At 39.4% G+C, this 26,616-nt stretch overlaps 1 protein-coding gene across 4 annotated transcripts in view; it reads left to right on the forward strand.

Annotated features, from left to right (window-relative positions):
• The window catches only part of HDAC8 (histone deacetylase 8), a 175,511-nt gene that overhangs the window by 12,069 nt on the left and 136,826 nt on the right, over positions 1 to 26,616 (forward strand). The window contains exon 5 of one of the 4 annotated variants that reach the window (XM_033112412.1): positions 18,578 to 20,473. The exons of 2 other annotated variants lie outside the window; for them this stretch is intronic. In XM_033112412.1, coding sequence (XP_032968303.1) covers positions 18,578 to 18,605 — 28 coding nt within the window. In that variant the 3' untranslated portion in view covers positions 18,606 to 20,473. Of the gene's footprint in view, positions 1 to 18,025; positions 18,500 to 18,577; positions 20,474 to 26,616 lie in introns of those variants that run through there. One more of the 4 variants, XM_033112402.1, reaches the window with a different exon arrangement.

Raw genomic sequence — 26,616 nt, forward strand, 5'->3', positions numbered from 1 at the left:
GTAGGAACCAGCTAAGACATGCTTTGTGCCTATGGCATCCCCACCCCTAGACTATATGGGATGAGATGTGTTCCTGTAGAACTGGGTAAGATAATGGTTCAGTGTCACACAGGGAATCCCAGCTCCATCAGTAAGTAGCTATAAAACCTGTCTGCCTCAGTGTCCTCATTTGTAGATTGGAGATAATAATAGTACCTACCTTCTAGGGTTATAAGGACGAAATCTGATCATTGCATTAAAGAGCTTTGCAAAGAGCCTGGCACATAATAAGTGATAAAAGCCGTTTATATCCAGAGTGGGTTGTACTGGGGGTTAGAGATTGTTGAGCAGGTCCCACTGCCTACCCAGTTGGAGTCACCCTGCCTGCAAGTGCACTACCGAAAATAAGAGCTAGCCAGACCATCAGCTTTAATGCATCTTTTAGAGCAAACATTAATATAAGACCTGGTTTTATTTTAGTATAAGACCGGGTCTTATATAATATAATATAATGTCGCAGATGGGTTCTGTAATTGGCCCCAGCAAGCTAAGGCTGAGAGACCAGTTTGTTCATGAAAAAGGTGCTAACTTTCCAGAAACATCATGGTTGGCCCACTGCCCGGTTCCCTGGAAGGTTGTTGATCAGCAATTCTTTTGGAGGACCACCCAGGGGGACCTTGATTTCATAATCCTATTATGAGTATGCTTTCCCAGCTCAACCTCAGAATACTCTCTTAAATACAATTCTGGTGTTTGCTCTCCGGTCCAGGTACCACGACTGGGAGTAAATAACACTCTTCCTTATGCCCTGCCCCTTACCTCCATCTCCACCTCTATCTCCTGATCCCAGGTCAGCTGAGCCACACTGCCCCGGTGTCACTAATAAAGGTAAAGGTTAGAGTGTTGTGCTGAGAGAAAGTATGAACAAAGGTAGTGACAGTGGATGTGACGAGGAATGCTAACTCCTAAGAGTGATTTTAGAGGCATAATTGACAGAACTTGGTGATCAGTTGGCTGTTGGCAGTAAGGAGAGGGAAATGTCAAAAATACTGTTTCTTACATAAGTAGGTGGCCGTATTGTTACTAAGTTTGGAAATGGCACACCAAAAAACATACAGAGATACCAAAGGATTTGTGACATAGAGGAATTGGAGTGGGTAAGTGGATAGATAGGAAAAGATGGTAAAGAATATATTGGTAGGTGGGCGTCTGGTTGGCATTCCAAACTTACTATGTCCAAAACCTAACTCCTGACCTCCCCACCCTGTGCTTCCACTTATTCAAGCCAAACATGTTGGAAGCATCCTAACTTCTTTCAGTCTATGAAACACATTGTGAACTCTGTCTTCAAAATCTATCCAGACCCTGACCACCTTTCACTACCTTGTGTTCCAGCTTCTGGTCTGTTGTCCACAAAGAGAGTGATCCCCTTAAAGCAGAAGTCACATCCCAACACACTGCTCAGAACCCTGCACTGGCTCCCTGTTTCACTCAGAGTAAAAGCCGACGTCCCTACCATGGCCTACAAAGTCCTACAGTTTTCATCCTCCCCTGAACAACTACTGTTCTCTTCCTTTCCTCGCTGTTCTCTGGCCACTGGACTCTTGTCCATTGAACATGCCAGGCATGTTCCCACCTCTGGGCTTTAGCCCTTTCTGTTCCCACTGCCTGAAACACTCTTCCTTTCACCTCCTTCAAGTCTGCTTTCTCAGTAAGGCCCTTTCTGACCATGCTTTTAAATTTGCGCTGCCAAAAAAGCCTCTCATTGCCCTTTCCCTGTTTCATTGTTCTCCATACTGTTAATCATGTGAAAATTATTTATTAATTATTTTACACCTTACCCCCCACCCTAGAATATATGCTTAAAAGGGGTAGGGATTTTGTCTGTTTTGTTCATTACTATAGCTCCACTGCCTAGAGCTCTACCTGACACATAGTAAACCCTCAGTCAAATTTCATTGGGCAAATGATGGGATGTGAAAGTTGGAATGGATGGGCAGGAAATGTTGATCCCCAACACTTTGGGGGAGTGTACCTCACGCTACTCTGACCAGTTGCCCTAGTGAATGTCAAAATGTTTGTAAACTAAAGAATAAAGTTATTAAATTGGAAAGATGAATTAATGCCTTCTCAGGGTAGGTCCTCAATATTTGTTGGATGAATCACGATAGTAACAGATACTATTAAATGATCATAATCAGGAGAGAGAGAAGGTTTGAGTGCTCACAAAGTTAAGTACGCAGTCGGGATGTCAGAGTTCCAACATATTGAGCATCACCAAACTGGGCTGTTATATAACCTTTGCATTTTAACCAAGAGACCACTAGAGGGCGCGCAAGGTTAAATTAAGAGTGTTCTCGGCTTGATGAGATTCTGTTAATATCATCCACATTTCTATTCATTGATCTAATGTTCATCTAAACTGTTTCATCAGTTCAGAATGTTCTCCTGAGCTAATTTCTTTCATCACCCCAATATCTGGCTCATAATAGGTCTTCAATAAATATTTATAAATTGAATGAAAGAATGAATATTTAGAATTAAGAGATTTTTCACCTTGAAATTTGTGTTTCACTCATTAGCTGTGGTCCATATTTCCACTAAGAAACTGTCCTTCAGAGTTCATAAGCGGGCCGATAAATATGGCATCCATGGTCCTTGGCACTTAAAGAATCCTTAGGCGACAGGAGGGAAGAGTGTGACTTGGAGTTTGTGAGCTTTAACTGGTAGTTTAGGAAGGATGCCAGTCACCTCGGCTGGCCTGCGCCCCCATGTCTACCCACCCCTCCCCCACATCCACATGGTTAGTTCCATTTAGGTAAACAGAGATGTTGCTACTTTTGAAACCTGCTGTCCACAGTGTTTTAGAGCTGTAGGGTTGTTTGGGATGAACAAAGTGCAACAGGCTTTGTTTATCAGTTGTTGCCATTGAAATTCTATGAAGGGAATTTGGGTGCCTGGATTTGCAGCTTTCTGGCTGGATTACGATGGGTGTGGAGCCCTTGTCCTTTTGTCACCTGATGGCTGCAGTCTCTGAGTGGCCTTGATCCCCAGGAGCTGAGCCTTCAGTGTTACGCATTTTTTATTGATGGAATCATTTCAGATATCCTTAGCAATATAACCCATTTTTAAGAAACTGTTTTTTAGAATAGATTTACACAAAAATTGAGCAGATGTTACAGAGTTTGCAGGTACCCCCCCACCCAGTTTCTCCTATTGTTAGCAAGTTACATGAATATGATATATTTGTTACAATTAATAAGCCAGTATTGATGCATTATTAACTACAGTTCACAGTTTACTTAGACTTCCTTAGTTTTTACCTCCTGTCCTTTTTCTGTCCCAGGATCCCATCCAGGACACCACAGGACATTTACTCATCATGTCTCCTTAGGGTCCTCTGTGCTATGACATTTTCTCATACTTTCCTTGTTTTTGATAACTTGGGCAGTTTTGAGAAGTACTGGTCGTAATACTCAGAATTGTGTATTTTCAGTCTATTTTCTATATTTTAATGTGTTTTTTAGTGTACTAAATGGAGTCATTTCAAATAGCCTGAGAAATACAACCTGTCTTGATCGTTCTTCCTAGTACATATTTTTATAATAAATCTAAATAGTTCCTGACGCTGGTCCTTGCTAGAGGAGGGCAAGTGTCTATAGCATTGGCGAATTTTTCTAATACAGTATATAACCAGAGGAAATCTTTCTATTTCTTTGCATTAAAATTTTTTATTATTTTTATTTTTCAATTACAGTTAACATTCAACTGTATTATTATATCTATATTACTTATGTGTAGTTATGTATATCATTTTATATTAGTTTCAGGTGTACGGCATAGTAGTTACACACTTATATATTTGATGAATTGATCCCCCCATAAGTCTATGACCTGCCTGACACCAGACATAGTTATTACCATATTATTGATTATATTCCCTATGCTGTACTTTACATCCCGTGACCATTTTGTACTTCTTAATCCCTTCCACTTTTTCACCCAGCCCCCCCAAGCCCCTCCCATCTGGCAACTGTCAGTTTGTTCTCTTTATCTATGACTCTATTTCTATTTTGTTTGTTTGTTTTGTTTTTTAGATTCCACATATAAGTGAGGTCATATGGTATTTGACTTTCTCTGACTTATTTCACTTAGCATAATATTCTCTAGGTCCATCCATGTTGTCGCAAATGGTAAGATTTCATTTTTTATGGCCAAGTAATAGTCTATTGTATATATGTCTCACTTCTCACTTATCCAGTCATCTATTGATGGGCACTTAGGTTGCTTCCTGATCTTGGCTATTGTAAATAGTGCCGCAGTGAACATAGGGATGCATATCTCTTTTCAAATTAGTATTTTGGATTTGTTCGGATAAATGCCCAGCAGTGGAATTTCTGGGTCATAACGTAGTTCTATTTTTAATTTTTTGAGGAACCTCCACACTGCCTTCCATAGTGGCTGCACCAGTCTGCATTCCCACCAACAGTGTATGAGGGTTCCTTTTTCTCCACAGCCTCTCCAACACTTGTTACTATTTGTCTTGATGATAGCCATTCTGACTGGAGTGAGGTGATATCTCATTGTGGTTTTTATTTGCATTTCTCTGATGATTAGTGATGTTGAGCATTTTTTTCATATGTCTGTTGGCTATGTGTATGTCCTCCTTGGAGAAATGTCTATTCAGGTCCTCTGCCCATTTTTTAATCAGGTTGTTTGTTTTTTTGGTGTTGAGTTATATGAGTTCTTTATAAATTTTGGATAGTAACCCCTTATCAGATGTATCGTTGGTGAAAATCTTCTCCCATTAAGTAGGTGGTCTTTTCATTTTGTTGATGGTTTCCTTTGCTGTGCAAAAACTTTTTAATTTGATGTGGTCCCACTTGTTTGTTTGTTTATTTATTTATTGTTTCCCTTGCCCGAGGAGATATGTCAGAAAAACAGTTACTAAGAGCAATGTCAGAGTGTTTAGTGCCTCTGTTTTCTTCTAGGAGTTTTTTAGTTTTAGGACTTACATTTAAATCTTTAATCCATTTTGAGTTTATTCTTGTATGTGGCATAAGAAGGTGGTCCAGTTTCATTTTTTTTTTGCATGTATCTCTCCAGTTTTCCCAGCACCATTTATTGGAGACACTGTATACCCCATTGTTGATTCTTGCCTCCTTTGTCTTAGATTGAATGACCATATAGGCATGGATTAATTTCTGGGCTCTCTATTCTGTTCCATTGATCTGTGTGTCTGTTTTTATGCCAGCACCATGCTGTTTTGATTACTGTAGCCTTGTAATGTAGTTTGGTATCAGGCAGCATGATACCTCCAACTTTGTTCTTCTTTCTCAAGATTGCCATGTCTATTTGGGATCTTTTGTGGTTCCATATAAATTTTAGGATTAATTGTTCCAGTTCTGTGAAAAATGCCATTCGTACTTTGATAGGGTTTGCATCAATTCTGTAGATTGCTTTGGGTAGTATGGACATTTTAACGATGCTAATTCTTCCTATCCATGAGCATGGGAAATCTTTCTATTTATTGTCCATAGTTACCAAATCCATGCTGGTATCAGCTTAGGAAACTTACATGGAAATTGAAAGTGCAAATTCAGAGTATGTATTTAGAACTAACTGGTCTTGCTTTCTATTTTTTCTAGTGTCTGAACTGTAGTGAGTGTTCATTTTCAGTTTTGCTGTTTAAATATAAGAGCCCAGAGCTCTTTGAAGGAAAAGAGGAAGGAATGAGAGTTGAATAGAGTCACGTGTTGTTCCACAGGCAGTGGCAGTGGCAGATTAGCTCAGGCAGTTAGAAGATAGTGCTAATAAGGCCAATACCATGATTTCCGTCCTTGTACAAACCAGTCAGTTTTTGCTGATTCTAATGTGATGGCTGCACCATTTACCTTGGCCAGCCATCTCTTCAGAAGCATGTGCTTAGTCACAAGCAGACAAGGCCTGGCTGGGGCTGCACATTGACATGTGTAAATCTTTCCCCCCCCCTTTGAAAAAACAGCCCAAAGCCCCTGTCTCTCAATGTGGGGTCAAGTGCATCATTTCCACAAGTTTGCCCCACTGAGTTGTTATGAGTGCCCTAAAATGCAAAACTATGTCCATTGCCTTCTCTGTTTTATGTTCTATTAGCTCAGGAAAGATTTTCATTCCATTGAGCACCAGACTGTGGGGTATATTTTTGGAAGCAAGTGTAGGTGTACCAGAGCCAAAAAAGGTTGAGAACAACTGTAGACAAACTGATCTCACTGTTCTTAGAGCTGCCAACTCGAGGCACTGAGCCCTTAAAGTGGACTACAAATGTAGTTAAAAGAAAATCCACGATGGGGGACTCATTCCTGCTTCCCCACAATCAGGTGCATGTTTTCTGTGCAGAGAAGCAGGTGTGCACAAAGCTGATTTCTTTAGTGATATTGAATCAGAATCCGAGTCTTAACGAGAGAAAACCTGTGAGTTGGATAATTGGGATGGTTACTACTTTGAATTTTTTTAAATGCTCTTATTTAAACTTACTGTGATAGCCTTCCAGTGAAGGAAATAGGTAAGGTAGGAACTTTTTGATAAGTTAAAAACCTGAAGCAGAGACCTAGGTCCCCGGTTCCTACCCCACATTCTATCATGGGAACATGTGAGTCTCTAAAGGGACTTGCTGGACATAACTGTGAAATCAAATTACAGAAAGATTTCTGCTTTTTCAGTCTCCCTCTTTGACAGAGGAAACAATAGCGTTCTAAATAAACACAGAATCTCTTGATCTGCAAAAATCATCGAGTCAGTTCTCACTAGAGACAGTGACACGAACTGGCTGCAGGAGTAGTGAGTGTGCAGGGTGTTAGGGAAGGGAGCCCACAGAAGACATCATGACAAGGTTTGGACATCACACGCGGAAACATCTGATTGTGTAATATTGTAACCAGTCATAAGCTCTAATGACACAAGCTAGGACTCGTTAGCTCATTTTTCCTTCCCAGCAGAGGGGAAAAGAAAGCTAATGGGTTCTAATAGTGACTTCAGCACTGTCTTAAAGATCAAGTACAGGTGTGCTCCAATTTAAGAATACTCAGGAAATAAAAAAATGCACATTGCCAAATGGATAGATACAGGGGGTGGATGGAGAAGTCATTGTATAGAAAGAGCCTTCACTCTGACAGGATTCACCCACTGAGTTCCTTAAATTAATTTCTCTGGTGAATTCAAGATCTAACTGGCAAAGAGTCAATTATCACAGAACATTTTAGGAATGTGTCTGCCACAAGGTTTACCTTAGTATTACTTTTTGTTAAATATACACATGTTTTACAATACATAGTTTATATATCAACATAAAGTAAACAGCAGATTTCAAAGAATTGATTTTCCGGATTTTTTGTAGCACCATATGACCTGTGTAGATTTACATTGTAAGTCTGACTAGAGACAAGGAGAGACACAATGATCCTAAGAGCAGATTAGAATTAGGTGGGTAGGAAACATGAAAAGGACAGGAACACTGAAAATTTGGGCCATTTTCCATTTGGGGAAAGCAATCGTGCTTTCTGTCTCCAGTGTACCTCTCATATTTGCCAATTGAATTTTTCTCCCCTAATGGTCTCTTATAACCATTTCAGCTCTTCAACATAGAAATTATCCATAAGGGTACAAATAGCATCATTTAATGAAGCAACGCCAATAGAAGCACCAACAACACATTGCCATAATGATTAAGAGGTTTGATCAGCTAGTGCTGAAAATAAGGGGAAAAATACCTTATTTGAAAGTAAGAATACAACTTGTTAAGCACAACCCTGGATCATAAAGGCTATAGGCTTGGATGGGGGTGCTCTTAACACCAAAGTTACAGGTAGAAAAACTGCCCTTGTCCTGAACTGCCAACCATGGAAATTTACAGAAGTTCCAACAACTGCAGCTCTGTAGGAAATGGTGGACAGAATTATATAAACACGTTTCAGAACTTCTAGCTAATTGCAGTTAAACACCCAAAATACATGAAGTAAATGCATTTCTAAAGGGCATCTTCCCACATCAGAAAAAGCATCAGCTGTTTTCTTCATCCTTCCATGTAATAATCAGCATATATCAAGTTCTGAAACTACCATTCCTAGCTCTATTAGGACAGGCTCCTTGAAAACGTGCATTTCTAGAGTCATAAATTCTTTCCATTTCTTTAGATCTTTTTAAATTTCTCTGCACACTGTTTTATAGTTTTTGATATATAAGGTTTGCACTTCTTTTGTTAAATTTATTCCTAGGTAGGTATCATATAAGTCAAATTTTCTTAATTTCATTTTTGGATTGTTCATTGCCATGGTATAGAAATACAATTGATTTTTGTATTTTAATCTTGTATCCTGCAGTGTTCCTAAACTCGTTTTATACTTTTAATAATTTTTTGTTTTTTCAGTAGAATCCTTAGGATTTTCTATATATAGCATAACATCATGCAAGCCTCATAAAATTATTTGGGATGTGTTCTCTCTGCTTCTATTTTCTGGAAGACATTCTAGATAATTGGTATTATTTATTCCTTAAATATTTGGTGGAACGCATCAATGAAACCATCCGGATCTGGGCTTTTTTTTGGAGAAATTGACATGACTCTAAAATTCTTATGGAAATTCATGGTACTCAGAAAAGCCGAAACAAGCCAGAAAAAGAAGAACAAAGTTGAAGGACTCACACTTCCCAATTTCAAAACTTACTACAAAGCTACAGTAATCAAAATAGTCTGTTACTGGCATTAGGAAAGACATATAGATCAATGGGATGGAATTGAGTCCTGAGACATAAACCCATACATCCATGGTCAGCTGATCTTCGACAAGGGTACTAAGACCATTCACTAGGGAAGGCACAGTCTTTTCAACAAATGGTTCTGTGATAACTGGATAGCCACATGCAAAAGAATGAAGTTGGACCTTTACCTCGTACCACATATGAAAAATAACTTAAAATACATTAAAGCCTTTAAACTCTTTAAAGAAAACTTAGTAAATCTTCAGAACCTCGGGTTAGGCAGTGATATCTTAGGTACAACACCAAAAGCACAAGTGACAAAAGAAATAATGAATTGGACTTCATCACAATTAAAAACATTTGTGCTACAAACAATATCCTCGAGTATGTAGAAAGACAACCCATAGAATGAGAGAAAATATCTGCAATCCTATATTTAATAAGGATATTGTATCCAGAATACATATAAAACTCTTATAACTTAACAATAAAAAGAACAATAACCCAATATGGAAGGAGAACTGAGTCTGGGTGGTGAACACACAATGTGATACATAGATGATGCATTACAGAACTGTACACCTGAAATCTATGTAAGTTTACTAACCATTGTGACCCCCAATAAATTTTAATTTAAAAAAAAAAGAAAGAAAAAGCTAAAAGAAGAAAGAAGGGAGGGAGGGAGGGAAGGAGAGAGAGAAAGAGAGAGAGAGAGAATGTGCAAGGAGTTTGAATAGACAGTTCTTGAAAGATATACAAATGGACAATAAAGACATCAAAAGGTGTTCAACATCATTACTCATCAGGAAAATGCAAGTCAAATCTACAATGAGATACCACTTCACACTAGGATGGCTGTGATCAAAAAGATGGACAGCAGCCAAGTATTCAAGAGAATATATAGAGAATTTGGGACTTTTATACGTCACTGGTAGGAATCTAAAATTGTAGGGGAAAAAAAACAAATGTCCATTAACCAATGAACGTAAAATGTGGTCTATCCATATAATGGGATATTGTTTGACAGTAAAGAGGAAGGAAGTGCTGATGTAGGCTACAACATGGATGGACATCGAAAACATTGTGCTGAGAAATAAGGTCGTCCCAAAAGACCATATAGTGCATATTCCATTTGTATGGGATATCCAGATTAGGTACATCTACAGAGACGGAATGTAGGAGCTTTCAGGAAAAATGAGGACAAGTGACTGCTAATGAGTACAGGATTTCTTTTTATGGTGATGCAATGTTCTAAAATTGATCATGGGGATGGGTACACAACTCTGAATATATTAAAAGTCATTGTATTGTACTCTTTAAACGATAAATTGTATGGCATGGGATTTATAGCTCACTAAAAAGCTGTTTTGATTTTTTTTTAAGAACAAGAATCAGAAGTTCTGAATCTTATAGTAGACTTGTTATGCATTTTAGTGACCAGAAAAGAAATTTTTTTTAATTAAAGTTTATTGGGGTGACAATTGTTAGTGAAATTACATAGATTTCAGGTGTACAATTCTGCATTACATCATCTATAAATCCCATTGTGTGTTCACCACCCGGAGTCAGTTCTCCTTCCATCACCATATATTTAATCCCCCTTACCCTCATCTCCCACCCCCCACCCCCCTTACCCTCTGGTAACCACTAAACTATTGTCTGTGTCTATGAGTTTTTGTTTCTCATTTGTTTGTCTTGTTCTTTTGTTGTTTTTGGTTTATATACCACATATCAGTGAAATCATACGGTTCTCTGCTTTTTCTGTCTGACTTATTTCGCTTAGCATCATACTCTCAAGATCCATCCATGTTGTCACAAATGCTCCTATATCATCTTTTCTTACCGCCAAATAGTATTCCATTGTGTATATATACCACAACTTCTTTATCCATTCATCTATCGAAGGACATTTTGGTTGTTTCCATGTCTTGGCCACCGTAAACAAACCTGCAATGAACATTGGAGCACATGTGTCTTTATGTATAAATGTTTTCAGATTTTTGGGGTAGATACCCAGGACAGGGATTGCTGGGTCATGTGGTAATTCTATTCGTAATTTTTTGAGGCACCTCCACACTGCCTTCCATAGCGGCTGCACCAGTCTGCATTCCCACCAACACTGTATGAGGGTTCCTTTTTCTCCACAGCCTCTCCAACACTTGTTATTATTTCTGACTGTGGTGAGGTGATATCTCATTGTGGTTTTTATTTGCAAAGAAATTTTTTTTTGAAATAATCAACATTCTGTTTTTCTGTTCAGTAGAAGAAAGGCATAGGGAACCTGAATCATTAACTCAGGGATCCCACTCCAAACTTACACTTTTCAGAAAACTGATTCTGACCATTGTTTTACTTCTTTAAATGAGACAGATTTTATATAGTGATTCCACAGTTAAAACATCCTCTTTGCAGTGCAAGTTTTCTGATAGAAGGAATTTTTCACATGAAGCAGAAATCAGATCCATTGGTTACATTCACATAGAAAATCCAAGGCCCCCAGGAGAGCTTGAAAAGTCTGTCCTTCGCCAGCCTTTGTAGCCTCCTCACCTAGCAGCCCCAGCCCCAGTGCTTCTTTTCACAGCTGTCTGTGCCTCCCCAGGTTGCCCTACACAGCTCTTCTCTTCCTGGAAAACTACTTCGAGTCTTCAGGACACAGCTTAATTGTCACCTTCCTGGAGTGCTTCCTGCCTCCCATAGACGGAATTAATTGCTCTTGCCTCTGTTTTAATACTATTTGTTTTTGCCTCTAGCATATTGTGTTATATTATAATGTGCTAGTTTAGCAGTCTTTGTCAGCCAAACCTTCTAGAACAGAAACCAAGTGTTTACTTCTGTATCCACTGAATGTACCAAGTATCTGCCTGGCCTGTTGTAAGATAACAATCAACGTTTGATGAATGGATGGGTGGATGGATGGATGGACGGATGGATGGACGGATGGGCAAACAGATTAATTGAGTCAGCTTGCTGGTTGTGGTCTGGAAAAGCAAGCATAAGATAACATTCCTCCCCATACCCACCTTTTTGATTATCAGTAATAAGTATGTCCTGAGTCCCTCTGGAATGTGATATATATACATATATGTACACATATATGTATATATATTCCTTGGTATATAATATAATGGTCCCTGCCTTTAAGGTTTTTATGTAACTGAAGAGAGAAGACTCAGATGTGTGATGTAACAAGAAGACAATATAAAATGGCCTATAATAGAGTGTTCAACAATTTAAAGCAGATTTTAATTGCTATCAGAGTTCAGTGTATCTTGTTCCTACTCCCAGGTGACACCGCATTTCAGGCAACTGAGGCCCTAGAAATGTTGCCCAAGTAGATTTCCAAAGTGGCAACAGGAGGCTAACAGGTCCTGGCACGGTGCTGGGCAAATCTCCTCAAGCCAACTTCGTCGAAAGAGAGTGAGCCATTGCCCCTTGGAGCATTTTTGAAACTTTTAGGCTCTCTTCCAATCAGTGTGGAATCCCTGTACTTTTACCTATTTTACAGGACTTTTTACAAAATCTACCTACTCACAAATATTGATTGACGGCTGTATTAGTTTCCTGTTGCTGCTATAATATTAGCACAAATTGCGTGGCTTAAAAGAACAGGAATTGATTCTCTTACAGTTCTGGAGGCCCGAAGTCCAAAACGAGTCTTTTGGGGCTAAAATGCAGGTGTCAGCAGGGCCATGTTCCCTTCAGTGGCTCTAAGGGAAAATCTGTTTCCTTGCCTTTTCTTCCATCTTTAAAGCCAGCAACTTACCTTCTTTCTCTGACTGTGCTTCCATTACCTGGCTTTTTGTTCTGTGTCAGATCTCCTTCTCCTCCCTCCTTCTTGTAAGGACACATGTGATTACATTAACGGCATGGCCAGATAATCCAGGATCAGCTCCCCATCTCAAGATCCTTAATTGAATCAGATCTGCAAAGTCTCTTTTGCCACATAATGTGACATTCACGGGTTGTGGGGATTAAGATGTGGCTATCTTTGGGGAACCACTAGTGAGCCTTCCGTGAGTACGTACCACACATGTGGCCTTGCTTGTAGTATATAATAGATACCCGGTAAATAATGAATGAATCATATGAGCCACACCCTGTCACATGGTGGAATTGAAATGAACTCCATTCAAAAAATACTGAGCCAGAGAGAGAGGAAGGGTCTTCAATATCTGGATAGTCAGATACAATCCAGCAAATAGTTGTTGAGTTCCTACTATGTGTCAGATACCTTGTTAGTTATTAAAGATAACAACAGGAGGAAGGTGATCCTGCCCCTGAGGAGAAATAGTGAGCAGCTATGTGTGCCCAGGCTGGCTAAGAAAGGTCCAGTTGGTGGAGAAGCTATATCCCAATCCACAGTCATGTCTGAGGGCTGCAGGTTATTGGATGGCCCATCCAGAAGGAACCCTGAGGGTCATCTAGCACCATCACCCCACCTTTAACCCCTATCTGCTGTGGAAGTTCCCAACATTCTCTGTCTTCTGATTATATACCTATCAGCACAGGGAACTCCCGTTCCCCAGGGACAGCCCATTGTATCCTCAAAGCATTTTAACAATTAACAAAACTCTTCCATTGAGCTAAAATAATGCCACTGCTCTTTCTAGCTCTTCTGTCTCATGCAGCCACACGGAACAGTCTACTTTCTCAGTCCGGAACAGCCATTCAGATCTTTCTAGAAACTCCACTAAGTCTTATCTTCTTAGTCATCCACTGATTCATTCAACAAGTGCTTTCTGAACGTGTCTTGTATGCCTGCCACTGTGCTAGGGACTGGAGATACGTTATAACCCAGAAATTCCATTGCTGGGCATTTATCCGAACTAATTTGAAAGGAGATATGCACCCATATGTTCACTGCAGCACTGTTTACAATAGCCAAGATATGGAAGCAAGCCGAGTGCCCATCAATAGACGACTGGATAAATAAGAAGTGAGACATATGTACAATGACTATTACTTGGCCATAAAAAATGAAATCTTGCCATTTGCAACCACATGCATGGACCTAGAGGGTATTATGCTAAGTGAAATAAGTCAGACAGAGAAAGGCAAATACCATATGATTCCACTTATAAGTGGTGACCTAGGAAAGGCAGCGTTTGCAAAGTCAAGAAGGCATTCGCTTATTTAAACATTTGTTTTGGCGGTTGAGTTTTTACTGTGTTCCAGGCAAAGATGCTTTGCACTGGAGATACAGAAAGGAACCCCACTGACAAGGAGCTTGTGGTCAACTGGGAGCTGCTGACAAGTCAAGTGATTAAGGGTTGTATAGGCACAGGGTACTAGAGACTGAGCTCAGCAGGGGTGTGGGGAGGTACTGTGCTCAGAGTACTGAGGCTGTGATGCTTGAGCTGAGTCTTCAGAGGCAAAAAGTATAAGCCAGGCAGATGCAAGGGAGGAGGAGGAGAAGGGGAGTGAATGTGCAAAGGTAGAAAGGCATGAGAGAATAAGATTTGTGATGAGACTTGTCAAGAGTTCAGTATGGCTGCCGCAGAGAATTGGAAACTTAGATGAGGCCAGATCCCTGAGGACCTTGCGTACTGTGTAAGGTGTTTGCATGTTATCCTGAAGGCAGTGGGGAGCCAGAAAAGATCATTAAGGAGGGAAGTGACACAATCAGATTTTCTTTGACAAAAATAACTCCGGCTGCAGTGTGGAGGATTAAATCCAGGAGGTGAGACTAGAGGCAGGAAGACTGGTCAGAAGGCTGGTACGGTCAGCCAGGGGGTTGATAATGAGGACAGCAGCAGAGGAAACAGGAAGGACGGGCCACAGGGAGGACTTATGAAGTAGAATTATCAGAAAAGGAAAACAGAATACTGAAAACGGACACTAAGATTGCCGGTTTTCAAAATTATGGTAGAAATGCCGGAGGAAGAGTAGGTTTCAAGGGGGCTGATGGTTCAGTGGTTACAGTCCAAGCAACCTAAACATGGCGTCTCAGGCCCTCCCGTCCACTAGTTTAATCACTTGTATTGTGAACTATGTGAGAAAGAAGGAAGCAAAGGCAGGGAGGCAATTTCTGTATTAGTTCTGAACTGGTAGGGACACCATGTAGAAATAGCTCATTCACATGGGAAAAGACTTCATGGTAGTGCCATTTGAGCTGGTTGTCACACATGGGAGAAAGGGTTGCCAGGCAAAGTATGGCGTTCTCTACAACCTGCTGATTCTATGTCCTAAATACTTCTTGACTCCAACCCCTTCTTCGCACCTCCTACTGCCCATCTGAGGCCAGGCCTTCATAAAGGGCTGTGTTAAGAAACAGTCTGAGGCCCCATGTAGGCTTAACGGGAACAAGAAATGTGGTCAGTTAGCAATGTCTGCCATGGGTGTGAAAATGAGGAATGTCACATCCCTGGGCTAAAGCATAGGGTATGAGGTTGGGAATGGCAGGAATTGGTCCTTCAAGTCCAGGTTTGAGAATGTTATGATTGAACTGCTTATGGGTTGGAGGGGTCCACTTGGTAAGTAGACAGAGAGCTCACAGATAGGTCAGTGATGAAGATGGAGATTTTTGGAGTGATCTGTGTATAGATCAGAAGTAAACAAACTTTTTCTGTAATGGTCCACATAGTAAATATTTGACAATTTGCAGGCCGTGAGGTCTCTGTTGTACCTGTTCAACTTTGCTGTTGTAGCTTCAGAGCTGCCATAGACAGCATTTAATTGAATGGGTATGGCTGTGTTCCAATAAAACTTTATTAACAAAAACCCATCAGGCTGGATTTGGCCGTAGTTTGACAACATTTAAGTGGCAAACAGAGAAGAAGGCACAGAAGGAACTGTCTACAGTGTAGGAGGGATCCAGAAAGAAGTTGTATACAGGAGTCTAAGGAAGGAGACTGTTTTAAGAAAAGGGTGAGGGGCAAAGACCTTACACATTGGAAAAATGAGCAAAGGGCATGAAAAGGCAGTTATTACCAAAGGACATACAAATAGGCAGGAAACACAAACAGATGTTCATTTTCACTGACGGTCAAAGACAGGAAAATAAAACTGTGTTTCTGTTGTTTATCAGACTGTCAAAGACTTAAAAGATTGACATGGTGTCAGGAAGGCTGTGGGGAAACAGGCACTGTTGTGCACTGACTGGTGGGAATGTACATTTTTTGGACATTCTAGAGGACAGTTTAGCAATATGTATCTAAGTGTATTCTGTGAAACAGCAGTCTTACTTCTGGGAATTTACCCCAAAGGACAGAAAATTGTACAAATGCATTTTAAAAATACACATAACGATATTGGTGCCAGCATCATGATAGCAAAAACAACCTAAAATATTCAACGATAGAAGAATTATTATGGCAGATACAATGGTATACTATACAGCCATTACAGATTATGCCATAGCTCTATACTCACTGACATGGCAAGATGTCCATGACATACCATGTAAGGGTATAAGGTTACAAAGTAGCAGTGTAACGTTTCTCCATCAAATAAAACTGCTCCCAGCAAACAGTGTTTTTGGTTTCATCTCAGTAGTGAGATTTCAGGTCATTGCACTTTTTGTTAAATTTGAATAGTTGAATATATTTACTGAGCATGTATCATTTTATAGAAACAGTAATAAGTAGTGTGCTGGTAAACAAGATCTCTGAAAAAAAATAAAACCCTAAACTTGTACCATTTGCTAATTTTGATGCTACAGATGCTCCCCAGGGCTCACAGAATTCCTGAATATTTACTAGTCAGCTCTCAGTTGCTGGCTTTGACACACTACTGGCATTAAGTGTATTTAAAACATAAGGGAGAATCAGAATATGTTTACCAGGGTCAGGTGCTGATCGAGTAAGATGAAAATTCAAAATGACTTGTCACTGGTGAACCTGGTAAAAGGAATTTCAGTGGAACAGACAGTTGCAGAGTAAATGGGAAAGGAGAGAGCAAGCAATTTTGTAGAAAATGGAAGGAAAGAAACGTTCCCTTGAGAAATATAGAGCCAAGGGGAGTTTAGGAGCAGTGGGAAGAAATACCAGGGACAACGTTATAAACTGGTTCTTTTCTTGCCTTTGAATCATCTTTAGAGTTCACAGTGCAGGCAGACACATGAATGATGTTGAAGGAGCTCTGAGGGTTGGCATCATTGCTGTTGCCATTGTACATATGGGAACTTGAGGCTCAGAAAGATGAAGTGGCTTGCCCAGGTGCCACATTCGTGAGTGCCTGTTGGGCTCTACCCACTGGGTAAGCCTCAAAAATACCAAGATGGATACAGTGCAGCCACTAACACATATACCTCTACCCTTCTCCAACCTGGCCCTTCCTCTCCTATGGTTTTAGGTTCTTTTTCTGCTTGTCGTGGGCAGGCCATGGTAAGCCATGAACCTGGATGTGGATTGTTTGTCATTAAGAAGCACTTGCCCTCCCATGAAAACCACATGACAATGAAGTTGAGTATGTTGATTGGCAATCAAACGATTACTGGTATATTTTCAGCAGACTGAGGAGCAATGAACAATGAGAAAATAAAGGCAGTAAAGAGAGAGAGAGAGAGAGATTGAGGGGGGAGGGTAAAAGAGAGAGAAGGGGAGTTATAGATGAGGATAAGTTTAAAAGCACTTCTTTTTAATGCTCAACGTATCACGCATTTGTCCAGGAGAGCCCTTTCAAGCCAGCTTCTGTACGTTTCTTACATGCCCTGACAGTTTTTTGGTACATTTTTGCTTTCTGGTGGACAAGGTTTCCCCAGTTCACAGCCCTCGACTCAGCCATTTCTCTCTGGATTCCTGGTTCCTATTGGTAGGAAAGGGTATTTCAGGATCACAGTCCAGGTACTAGGTATGCTTGTTGCTATTGATGTGCATTACAGATTATGCCATTGCTTTTAGGCCTTTTCTGTAGACTGAGCTAGGAAATATATATTTTTAGAAATTGTGAAAATAGTAATGGAAAATGGATTATAGTCATAAAATAATAACATTAATAATCAGATTATGGACTATGGTCCATAATGATATCCTCAAGAGAGAAAGGCGCCACAAGGGAGGAAGATTTTCTTCCTAGCAGGATGCTAGTTAATAAATGTAGAAGGAAGACAGACTAGAAAATCACTGTTTTGCAGCCCCCAGTATAATCATTGATTTTGGCAAAGATCATCAAACCACAGAGTAAAATGTTCTTGGGAAACAGGATATTCACTCAGTTTCAAATTATCACCCCGTAGATTCCTTGCTAATTACAAAGGGGAAATGTACATTTACAATGGGACAATCTGGCAGTGACGAGGTTAAACAAGTGATTAAACTCAGCATTGCCAGTACTGGAATAACCTGACATTGTGCCTCCTGACATGATATACTAGGAAGTACAGAGCATCTCTGAAACAGTCTTAGCATCAATGTTGAACCTGAATCTAAATATGAAGAAACAATTAGACAAACCTAAACTGTGGGACATCCAACAAGTCAACTGGCCTGCACTCTTCAAAGAGCCATTATCACGAGAAACCAAAGAAGGTAGAGGAATTGTAAATGGAAAGAGAACAATGTGAGCTCTGACAATCAAATGTAATGTGTCAACCATGAATGGATTCAGAACTGGAGGGGAAATCATAAATTATAAAAGACCTTTCTGGAATGATTTGTTAAATTTGAATATGCACTATTAGATGATGTTATTGAATTAATGTTGATTTTCTTAGGTCTGATAATGTGGAAGACTTCTTTTTCTTAGGGGATGCACGATGAAGTATTTAGGAATGAAATGTCCTCGTATTTGTAGCTTACAATTGGCAAAGGAGAGAGAGAGGGAGAGAGAGAGAGAGAGAAAATAAGTTGGAAATTAGTAACAATTTGTGAATCTAGGTGAAAGATATGTAACTACTTGTTGTATTATTCTTTCAACTCTTTTGTAGGTTTGAAAGTTTAAAAATAAAGAGTTAGGAAAAAACTTCTTTTTAAAGCCTTTGAAAATGTATGGTGAGATTCACCAACCAGTGCAGATGAATTGGAGATCCATATGCAAAAAGATGCAAGGAGACCCTTATCTCACACAGAAATGATCTCAAAACGGATCAGAGAACTAAGTGTAAGAGCTAACACTATTAGAAGAAAATATAGGAGCAAATCTTTGAGAACTTGGTAAGGCAACGATTTTTGGATGCCACAACAGAAACATGATCCCTACAACACAAAGAATTGATAAACTGGACTTTACCAACAGTAAAAAGTCGTACTTCAGAAGACACCATTATTGAAATGAAAATACAGTGGTAAACTGGGAGAAAATATTTGCAAATTACATACCCAGTACAGGTCTTGTATCCAGAATCTACAAAGAACTCTTACAATTCAATGATAAAACAGATAGCCCAATTTAAAAATGGGCAAAAAATTTGAATACACATTTCACCAAAGAAAATATATGAATACTTAATAAACACATGAGAAGATGCACAATATTGTTAATCATTAGGGAAATGCAAAATAGAAGCACTAGAAGGGCTGTCATAAAAAAGGTAGACAGTAAATTTTGGCCAGGATGTTGAGGACAGGAACCCTCATGCATTGCAAGTAGGAATGCAGACTGGTGCAGACACCTTTGGAGAGCAGTTTCTTTGGAAGTTAAACATAAATTTATCATAGTGATTCACGCAATGCCACCCCCAATAGGAATGCAAAACATGTCTCCACAGAGACTTGCATGAGAATGTTCACAGCTGCTCTGTTCTGCTCTATTCTACTTGGCTGTTCATAATCAGCAAGTGAGAACAATCCACATGTCCATCACCTGGGGCATGGGGAAACAAAACGTGGTCTATCTATATCATGGAATCTATTCAGGGATTAAACAAGAGTGAAATATTGAAACATACTGCAGCACGAATGAACCTCGAGAACATTATGCTCAGCAGTCATGCTCATACATATCTACCCAATTGAGTTGAAAACTTACATCCACGTGGAAACCTGCACACAAATGTGTATAGCAGCTTTATTCATAATTGCCAAAATCTAAAAGCAACCAAGATGTTCACGAGCAGGTTAGTGGATACGCAAACTGTGTTACATGCATACAATGGAGTATTATTCAGCAGTAAAAAAAAAAAAAAAAGCTATCCTGTATCGTCTAATTGAAATTAGCTAAGATAGTAGAACTTAAATATTCTCACCCCCCCAAAAAAAAGATAAATATGTGATGGATGTGTTAATTAATTAGAATGGGGGCAGTCTTTTCACAGTGTATACGTATAGCAAATCACCATGATGCATGCTTTAAATATCTTGCAATATTATATGTCAGTTATACCTCAGTAAAGCTGAAAATTTTTAAAACGAGCTATCAAGCATGCAAAAGACATGGAGAAAATTTAAATGCATATTGATAAGTGAAAGAAGCCAATCTGAAAGGGTTACATCCTTTGTGATTCGAACTACACGGTAAGATATCAACATCTTGCATTAAATAATTAATTGGGGAGACTATATACAGGGGAGAGGGTATATGGGAACTCTGTTACATCTGCTCCATTTTTCTGTAAAAACTAAAACTGTTAAAAAATAAGGAACTCTATTCACAAAAAACCATTATGCTAAGTAAAATAAGCCAGATAGAAAAGGCTATACATTGTATAATTCCATCTATATGAAGTATCCAGAAAGGCAAATCTGTAGAGACAGAAAGTAGATTAGTGGTTGCTTGAGTCTGGGGGTGAAAACAGGGATTAAGTGTAAACAGGAATGAGGAATCTTATTAGAGGGATGAAAATGTTCTAAATGTGTATTATGGTGATGGTTGCCCAATTCAGTAAATTTATTAAAAATCATTGACTTGTATAATTAATATGGGTGAATTTTATGGTATCTAAATTGTACCTCAATAAAGTTGTAAAAAAATTTTAATTTGATTTCATATTTAAAAATAATCTGCTATACATTAGTTCCTTATAAGTGTGAATCATATAAATGTCTACTGCGATCCCATGTTCATGGATCAGAAAGCTTAATATTGTTAAGGTGACAACACTCCCAAGTTGATCTACACATTCAGCACAGTCCCTACCGAAATCCCAGGTGACTTTTATAGTAATTGACAAGTTGATCCTAAAATTCATGTGGTATTGCAAGGGACCTACGACAGCCAAAACAATCTTGAAAAAGAACCAAGTTGGAGGAGTCACACTGTAATCAAGACAGTGTGGTACTGGCATAAGGACAGACGTACAGATCAATGGGATAGAATTGGGAGTCTGGAAATAAGCCCTCACGCTTATGGTCAAATGATTTTCGACAAAGGTGCTTAGGTAATTCAATAGGGAAAAAATAGTCTTTTCCACAAATGGTGCTGGAACAACTGGATTCACACGCACAAGAATGAATTTGAACCTCTACTCTATACCATACATAAACATTAACTCAGAATGGATCATAGACCTAAGTATAAGCGCTAAAACTATAAAACTCTTAGAGGAAAGGCTAGGAATAAATCTCCATAACCTTGGGTTAGGCAAAGACTTGTTAGACATGTCACCAGAGGCACAAGCAACAAAAGAAAAAAAATAAGTTGGATTTCAGCAAAATTAAATTCTTTCGGGCTTCAAAGAGTACCATCAAGAAAATGAAAAGACAGCCAATAGAATGGGAGAAACCATTTGCAAATCATATATGTGATTAGAGGTTTGCATCCAGAATACATAAAGAACTCTTACAACTCAGCAATAAGAAGACAAATGACTCAATTAAAATATGGGCAAAGGATCTGAATAGATGTTTATGTAAAGAGGATACAGAGATGGTCAACAAGCACAGGAAAAGATGCTCGGCATCATTATTCATCAGGGAAACACAAACCAAAACCAGTGAGATGCCATGTCACACATACTAGGAGGGCAACAATCAGAAAGTCAGATAATAACAAATGCAGGTGAGGACAGGGAGCAATTGGAACCCTCATATGCTGCTCTGGGAATGTAAAATGATGCAGCTGCTTTGGAAAACAGTTTGGCAGTTCCTCAAAAGCAAAACAAAGAGGACAGAGAAGTTGCAGGGGCCACGTCATTCAAGGCCTGTGGACTGTGGTGGACTTGGGATTTTGTTGTGAACGTGAGGGAATTTTGAGCGGGAAGTCTTGGGTCTTAGTGAGTTCCTAGTGGCCATTGTAAGGAGTGAGAGAGGCAATGCGAGAGAAAACAATTGCTATGCAGCCTGGAAGGCCCACCTGTGAGTGGGCACCACAAGTGTGTAACGGTGCACACCTGCAGTTCTGTGCGTCGTTCCAACAGCACTTGGCCGTCCTAGCTTTGGGAGCAGAGAACACGAGCCTCCCTTGTTTCCTGCACCCAATAAGCAGTTCCTCACAAGGATTATTTCTCAAACCTTTAGTTATTTGTATTGCCCTCTACTGGACTCTTCTGTAAGTGGAATAAAATTCAGATTTCCTGACTGATCTTGAACATCGGAAACTTTTACAGTCAGAAAGAACTGGAAGTCATCTATTCTAACCTCTCTCCGTATGGTTCTTCCTACATTTAAAGCCTGTCCATTGGTTTGACGCAGTATCCCTGAGTCAAAGAGGCTGTTCATTTTATAGAATCATCTTGATGCTGCACATCAAGATGGTCTGTGCAGTCCCCCAGCAGTCAGACCTCCCCTATTTGTTTGACGTTAGTGAATTTCCTTGTGTGTTTCAATATTAAATTTCACCCCAATAATATCCACCCATTTTGCCAATTGATCCAAGTCATTTTAAAGTTGTGTCTGCCAAACAACACTGCCACATCGAACTTTATTTTGGACATATTAATGCAAAGCTCTCTATTCTATATTAGCTTTTAAAAGCTAATAGCACATCTCTAGATCCAGGACCAGCCTCTACATAAATCCATGCTTTGTTTCTCTGTTTGTTTGTTTGTTGTGGTTTGAGGTTGGGCAAGGAGTGACAGGCCCTTAAGTTTCCTGATTTTTTAGTGAGCTATTCCAGTCTTTTTGAGTTTATCATACTTGACTTTGTAAATGCATAATCTGAAAGTTATTTTCCTCTTTTATTCAAGGTAAATAATATGACTCCTTTTCCATTATTTAGCCATTTCACCATTCCCATAAATTCTTTAACATAAAAGAAAATGTTTTCAGAGCCTCTCGTGTGCCAAGGACTTTGCAAGGTACTGAAGGTGTGAAGGTGAATAAGGTACAGTCTGGAGGAGGAGACAGGAACATGAAGTAATTGCAATTCAGTTTGAGAAGTACCATGCGAGAGGCTTGAACAAACTCTTTGTGCCTGGGGAAGGGAAGTGGGACTTCAGGGATGTCTTCACAGTCCACCTTAAAGGATGAGTAAGACGTCAGACAGAGGACAGAGAAATCATCCAAGACAGCATAGGTGCAAAGCCCCAGAGACTTGGACACTATATCATGTTTGGGAGAAAAGTTCAATGAGATTAAATTGTGGGTACTTGAGGGAATGGCAAGATAAGAAGCCTGAGCTCATAGGCAGGGACAAAATGAGATCTTATGTCCTCTGAGCCTTCGAAGAAAGCTTCCAGGCTAGGGCTAGGCAGTTGGAAGTTGTGGCGAGCACAGGCTACATCATGTAATTTAGTACTTACTTGTGCACGTCTTCTGTACTTCTTAAGTGTGGGTTAGTCTTTTCTCACAGCTTTTCAGCTCACTCGTGAGCTCCTCCGTCACGGTCCAGGACATCCTGGGACAGAGACAGACCAGAATGAGTCCTCAGCACCTACCTGCAGGTTGACTGCACAGTGTCCCCTCTCAGGCATCAGAGGATGGTCACAGCACTATTGGGGTCTAGTAGTAATGTGATGCTGCAGGGCTCGTTCTCTGGTAGCGACCATCCAGATTCCAAGCCTATGAGAGCCAGAAAGATCCCTTACTTCCTGCTTTGCGCCTGACACCTCCTTCTATATAAGAGGCAAATCATAAAAGTGTTGTTCGTATAAAAAGGAAATCATTACCATTTTGCTGGAAAGTCACAATCCACAGGTGAAAGATATTGAGTAGAAGATCTGCATATTATAATTGTGAATTATATTTCAGAATTTAGCCAGTCAATTGGTTGCAGAAAAGGTGTAAAAAGAAGGCTAAAAATGTTACATTCTGTCTTTCTGGGATTGTAATTAATGTGGATACTGTAACATGACAACACCCGAGGTATTTTTAATCCAAGTTTTGCACAATTTCAGTAATATGTGGTCCAATTTTGTAGAGGGGCTTAGTCCTATGGCCAAAAGGATATTTGAGGAGCATCCGTATGTTTTGCTTGTGTAGCAGAAGTTACCCTAGATCTGCAGCAGCAGAAGCCAGGAAGTCTGAAAGCGGTCCCTGAATTTTCAAAGCAAGCGCACCGTCTCTGCCCTGATTCGGCAGAATCGTGAGCAGCTCACCCAGCACAGTGGCATTCCTCCTTTCCACACCGCTTTACTTGGGTCTATTACGTAGGTCGGGGAAGCACATCAAGTCTTTGGCTCCTGAGACTCTCGGCTTGTGTGCCAGGACCAGATGCAGAAATACAAACACATAGGTAGTCAGCCCGGGACAGCTGCTTTGCAGTGTTTTTTTTTTGTTGTTGTTGTTTTTTATTTAACTAGAATGGTTGAGCAGGCACAATTTCCATCAATTAAATGGAAAATGTTATTTTTCTTGTGGAGGAAGAGAGTACATTTAATTCCTCAATCTAGTATTATGTATAAACGATTGAGGTTTTTAAGTTCATTAAATGAGAGTTTAAAGTAAAAAGTGATGTTTTTGATTTACCAGAATGCTCAGGGTTGGAAGAGTCTGGCTAATTGAATTTTCTGGCTTAGGGGACAATTACAGCTGACAGACTTTTGCAGTTTTATACAGTTTTATACATATTCCTTAACCTCTTTTAAAAACGGATCTATATGTCTCTGCCTTAGTAAGCACACTAGCCTGGATCTCTTGAATCTTGCACCCTGGGTTCTAATGGGATAAGATCATTGCAGGTAGTGGATATTGACTGAGGCTGGGCTACACACTGAGAATTTGCTTTTGGATACTTGTTTCATTTCTTCTCATTTACCTCCTTTCCTAAAAGCAAAAATCGCTACCAAGTGACTTTGATTTGCTAATCTATATTTTACTGAATACAACCATGTTTTACAGCAGGAAGTCTACCTATATCATCTGAGAAAAATGTGTTAAAGAAGCTTAGATCCAGAAAAACGAATTTGCTTCATTGTGACCTATCTATTTGATTGATCTTCGAACTGAATTAACCTTAGAGCAATTTTCAGGGACCTGCTCAACACTTTGATTCTTCTGTAGTGCAAATCTTAGGTTCTTTGTCTAAACTATCTAAGATTCTTGGTGGTAAATAGAACTGCTTTATACTTTCTCCATTAGTTAACTTTGGACGATATAATTATCCAAAGGGAAATATGGCCCATGGATTCTAAAGGTGGCCTTCCGGCACTTTTCACCATCTTGAATTCATAGTCAGTTTTCTTGATTCATTTTCAGGCAAATATTACCTTATTTCTACTCTCCTAAGCCTTCATTTGTCTTCAATAGTGACTGCTTATTATGCCGAATAGTGTGGAGAGAGTGAGAAGTGTGTAGAATTACGGTGCTGTCACTTTTAGTTTATTTCCTGGATAACATTTTTGGTTTTGTCACACAGTTAATGGATTTGTTTCTATTAACAAGTAGGGCCTTTTGACCTAATCCTTTTTCACATGTATTTCTATATAAATTCTACATCCAAAGGTGCTGTTGGATTTATAGAGGAAAGGACCATCACGAAGTCAATTTGTGCAAATATGGCCCTGGGTCACTTACTTGCTTTTGGTGATAGTCGTGGGGGGGGGGGGGGTGTTAAAAACCCATTTGTCCCAAGTCCAAATAACCTGAAAGTTGAAATGATTAATGTTTGGTGGGTTATTATAGGAGAATTCTAGAGAGAAAAGTTGCTACTAGAAGGATCTGTGGTGGTTCATTTTCTAACCAAAAAGCTCTTAAATCCAAATCAGAAAATGCAAACGGACAAAGTAGTAGAGTGGTAAATGGGGAAAGACAAGTGAAGAGGTAAGAGAAAACTGACCAAACAGTCTAATTTCACCAACATTACACAACTGAAATGGTCAAAGGTGGATGGACATGAAGGAGAAATGGAGAAGTGGAGGGAATTATGAAAAATAGAAAAAGTAATACATGTTGATAGAATGATATCAAAACTGTGTAATGAAGTGATTAAGCTTGTGGATCAGCCACTTCCTGTGTGACCTTGGATAAGTTACTTAACCTCCCTGTTTTCCTTTCCTCATTTGTGAAAGGGAAATGATAATAGTATGTACCTCACAGCATTGTGAAAATTGATTGATTGATAGTGCCTGGTTCCTGACACAGAGTAATCACTCAATAAATGTTGGCTATCGTTTGTATTATATGCCAACAACAGAAAAGCCAAACCATACTACTAGCTGCTTCCAAAATAGCTATAATTAAAGAATTACAAGTTATGCTAACACTAAAAGAGAAAATAGATATCTGAGCAAGTCTTAGGAAGGTCCAAATCAGAAAACACGGGAAATCTATAATGCTGACTCTCGATACAAAGACTGAAGAAAAGAAAAGGTGATTGTTGATAAATCCTTGCCAATAACAATGGAGCTATCGAGCAGTGCAGGTATTGGCTCTGCCTGCATCAGGTAGGCACCTGATGTTTTACATAAGTGTCTTGATGTTGTGATCCAATGATCTCTGGTCTAATGGACATAAAAACAGCAAGTACAGTTGACTGAGCCCTGTGCTTTTTCTCAAAGATTGACTTTGTGGTTTAGAGTTCACCAGGATATTTAGGAAGCTGGATATTTCTGGTGAAGAAAAAAATTGCTTAACTACAAAGTTGCAGACACACTTCTCAGAGTTTTCAGAAATGTGTCTGGTAAAAGTGGTCTCTCCTCTGAATACATTCTTG

The sequence above is a fragment of the Rhinolophus ferrumequinum genome, chromosome X, assembly GCF_004115265.2.
Source record: "Rhinolophus ferrumequinum isolate MPI-CBG mRhiFer1 chromosome X, mRhiFer1_v1.p, whole genome shotgun sequence".
NCBI classification, from domain to species: domain Eukaryota; kingdom Metazoa; phylum Chordata; class Mammalia; order Chiroptera; family Rhinolophidae; genus Rhinolophus; species Rhinolophus ferrumequinum.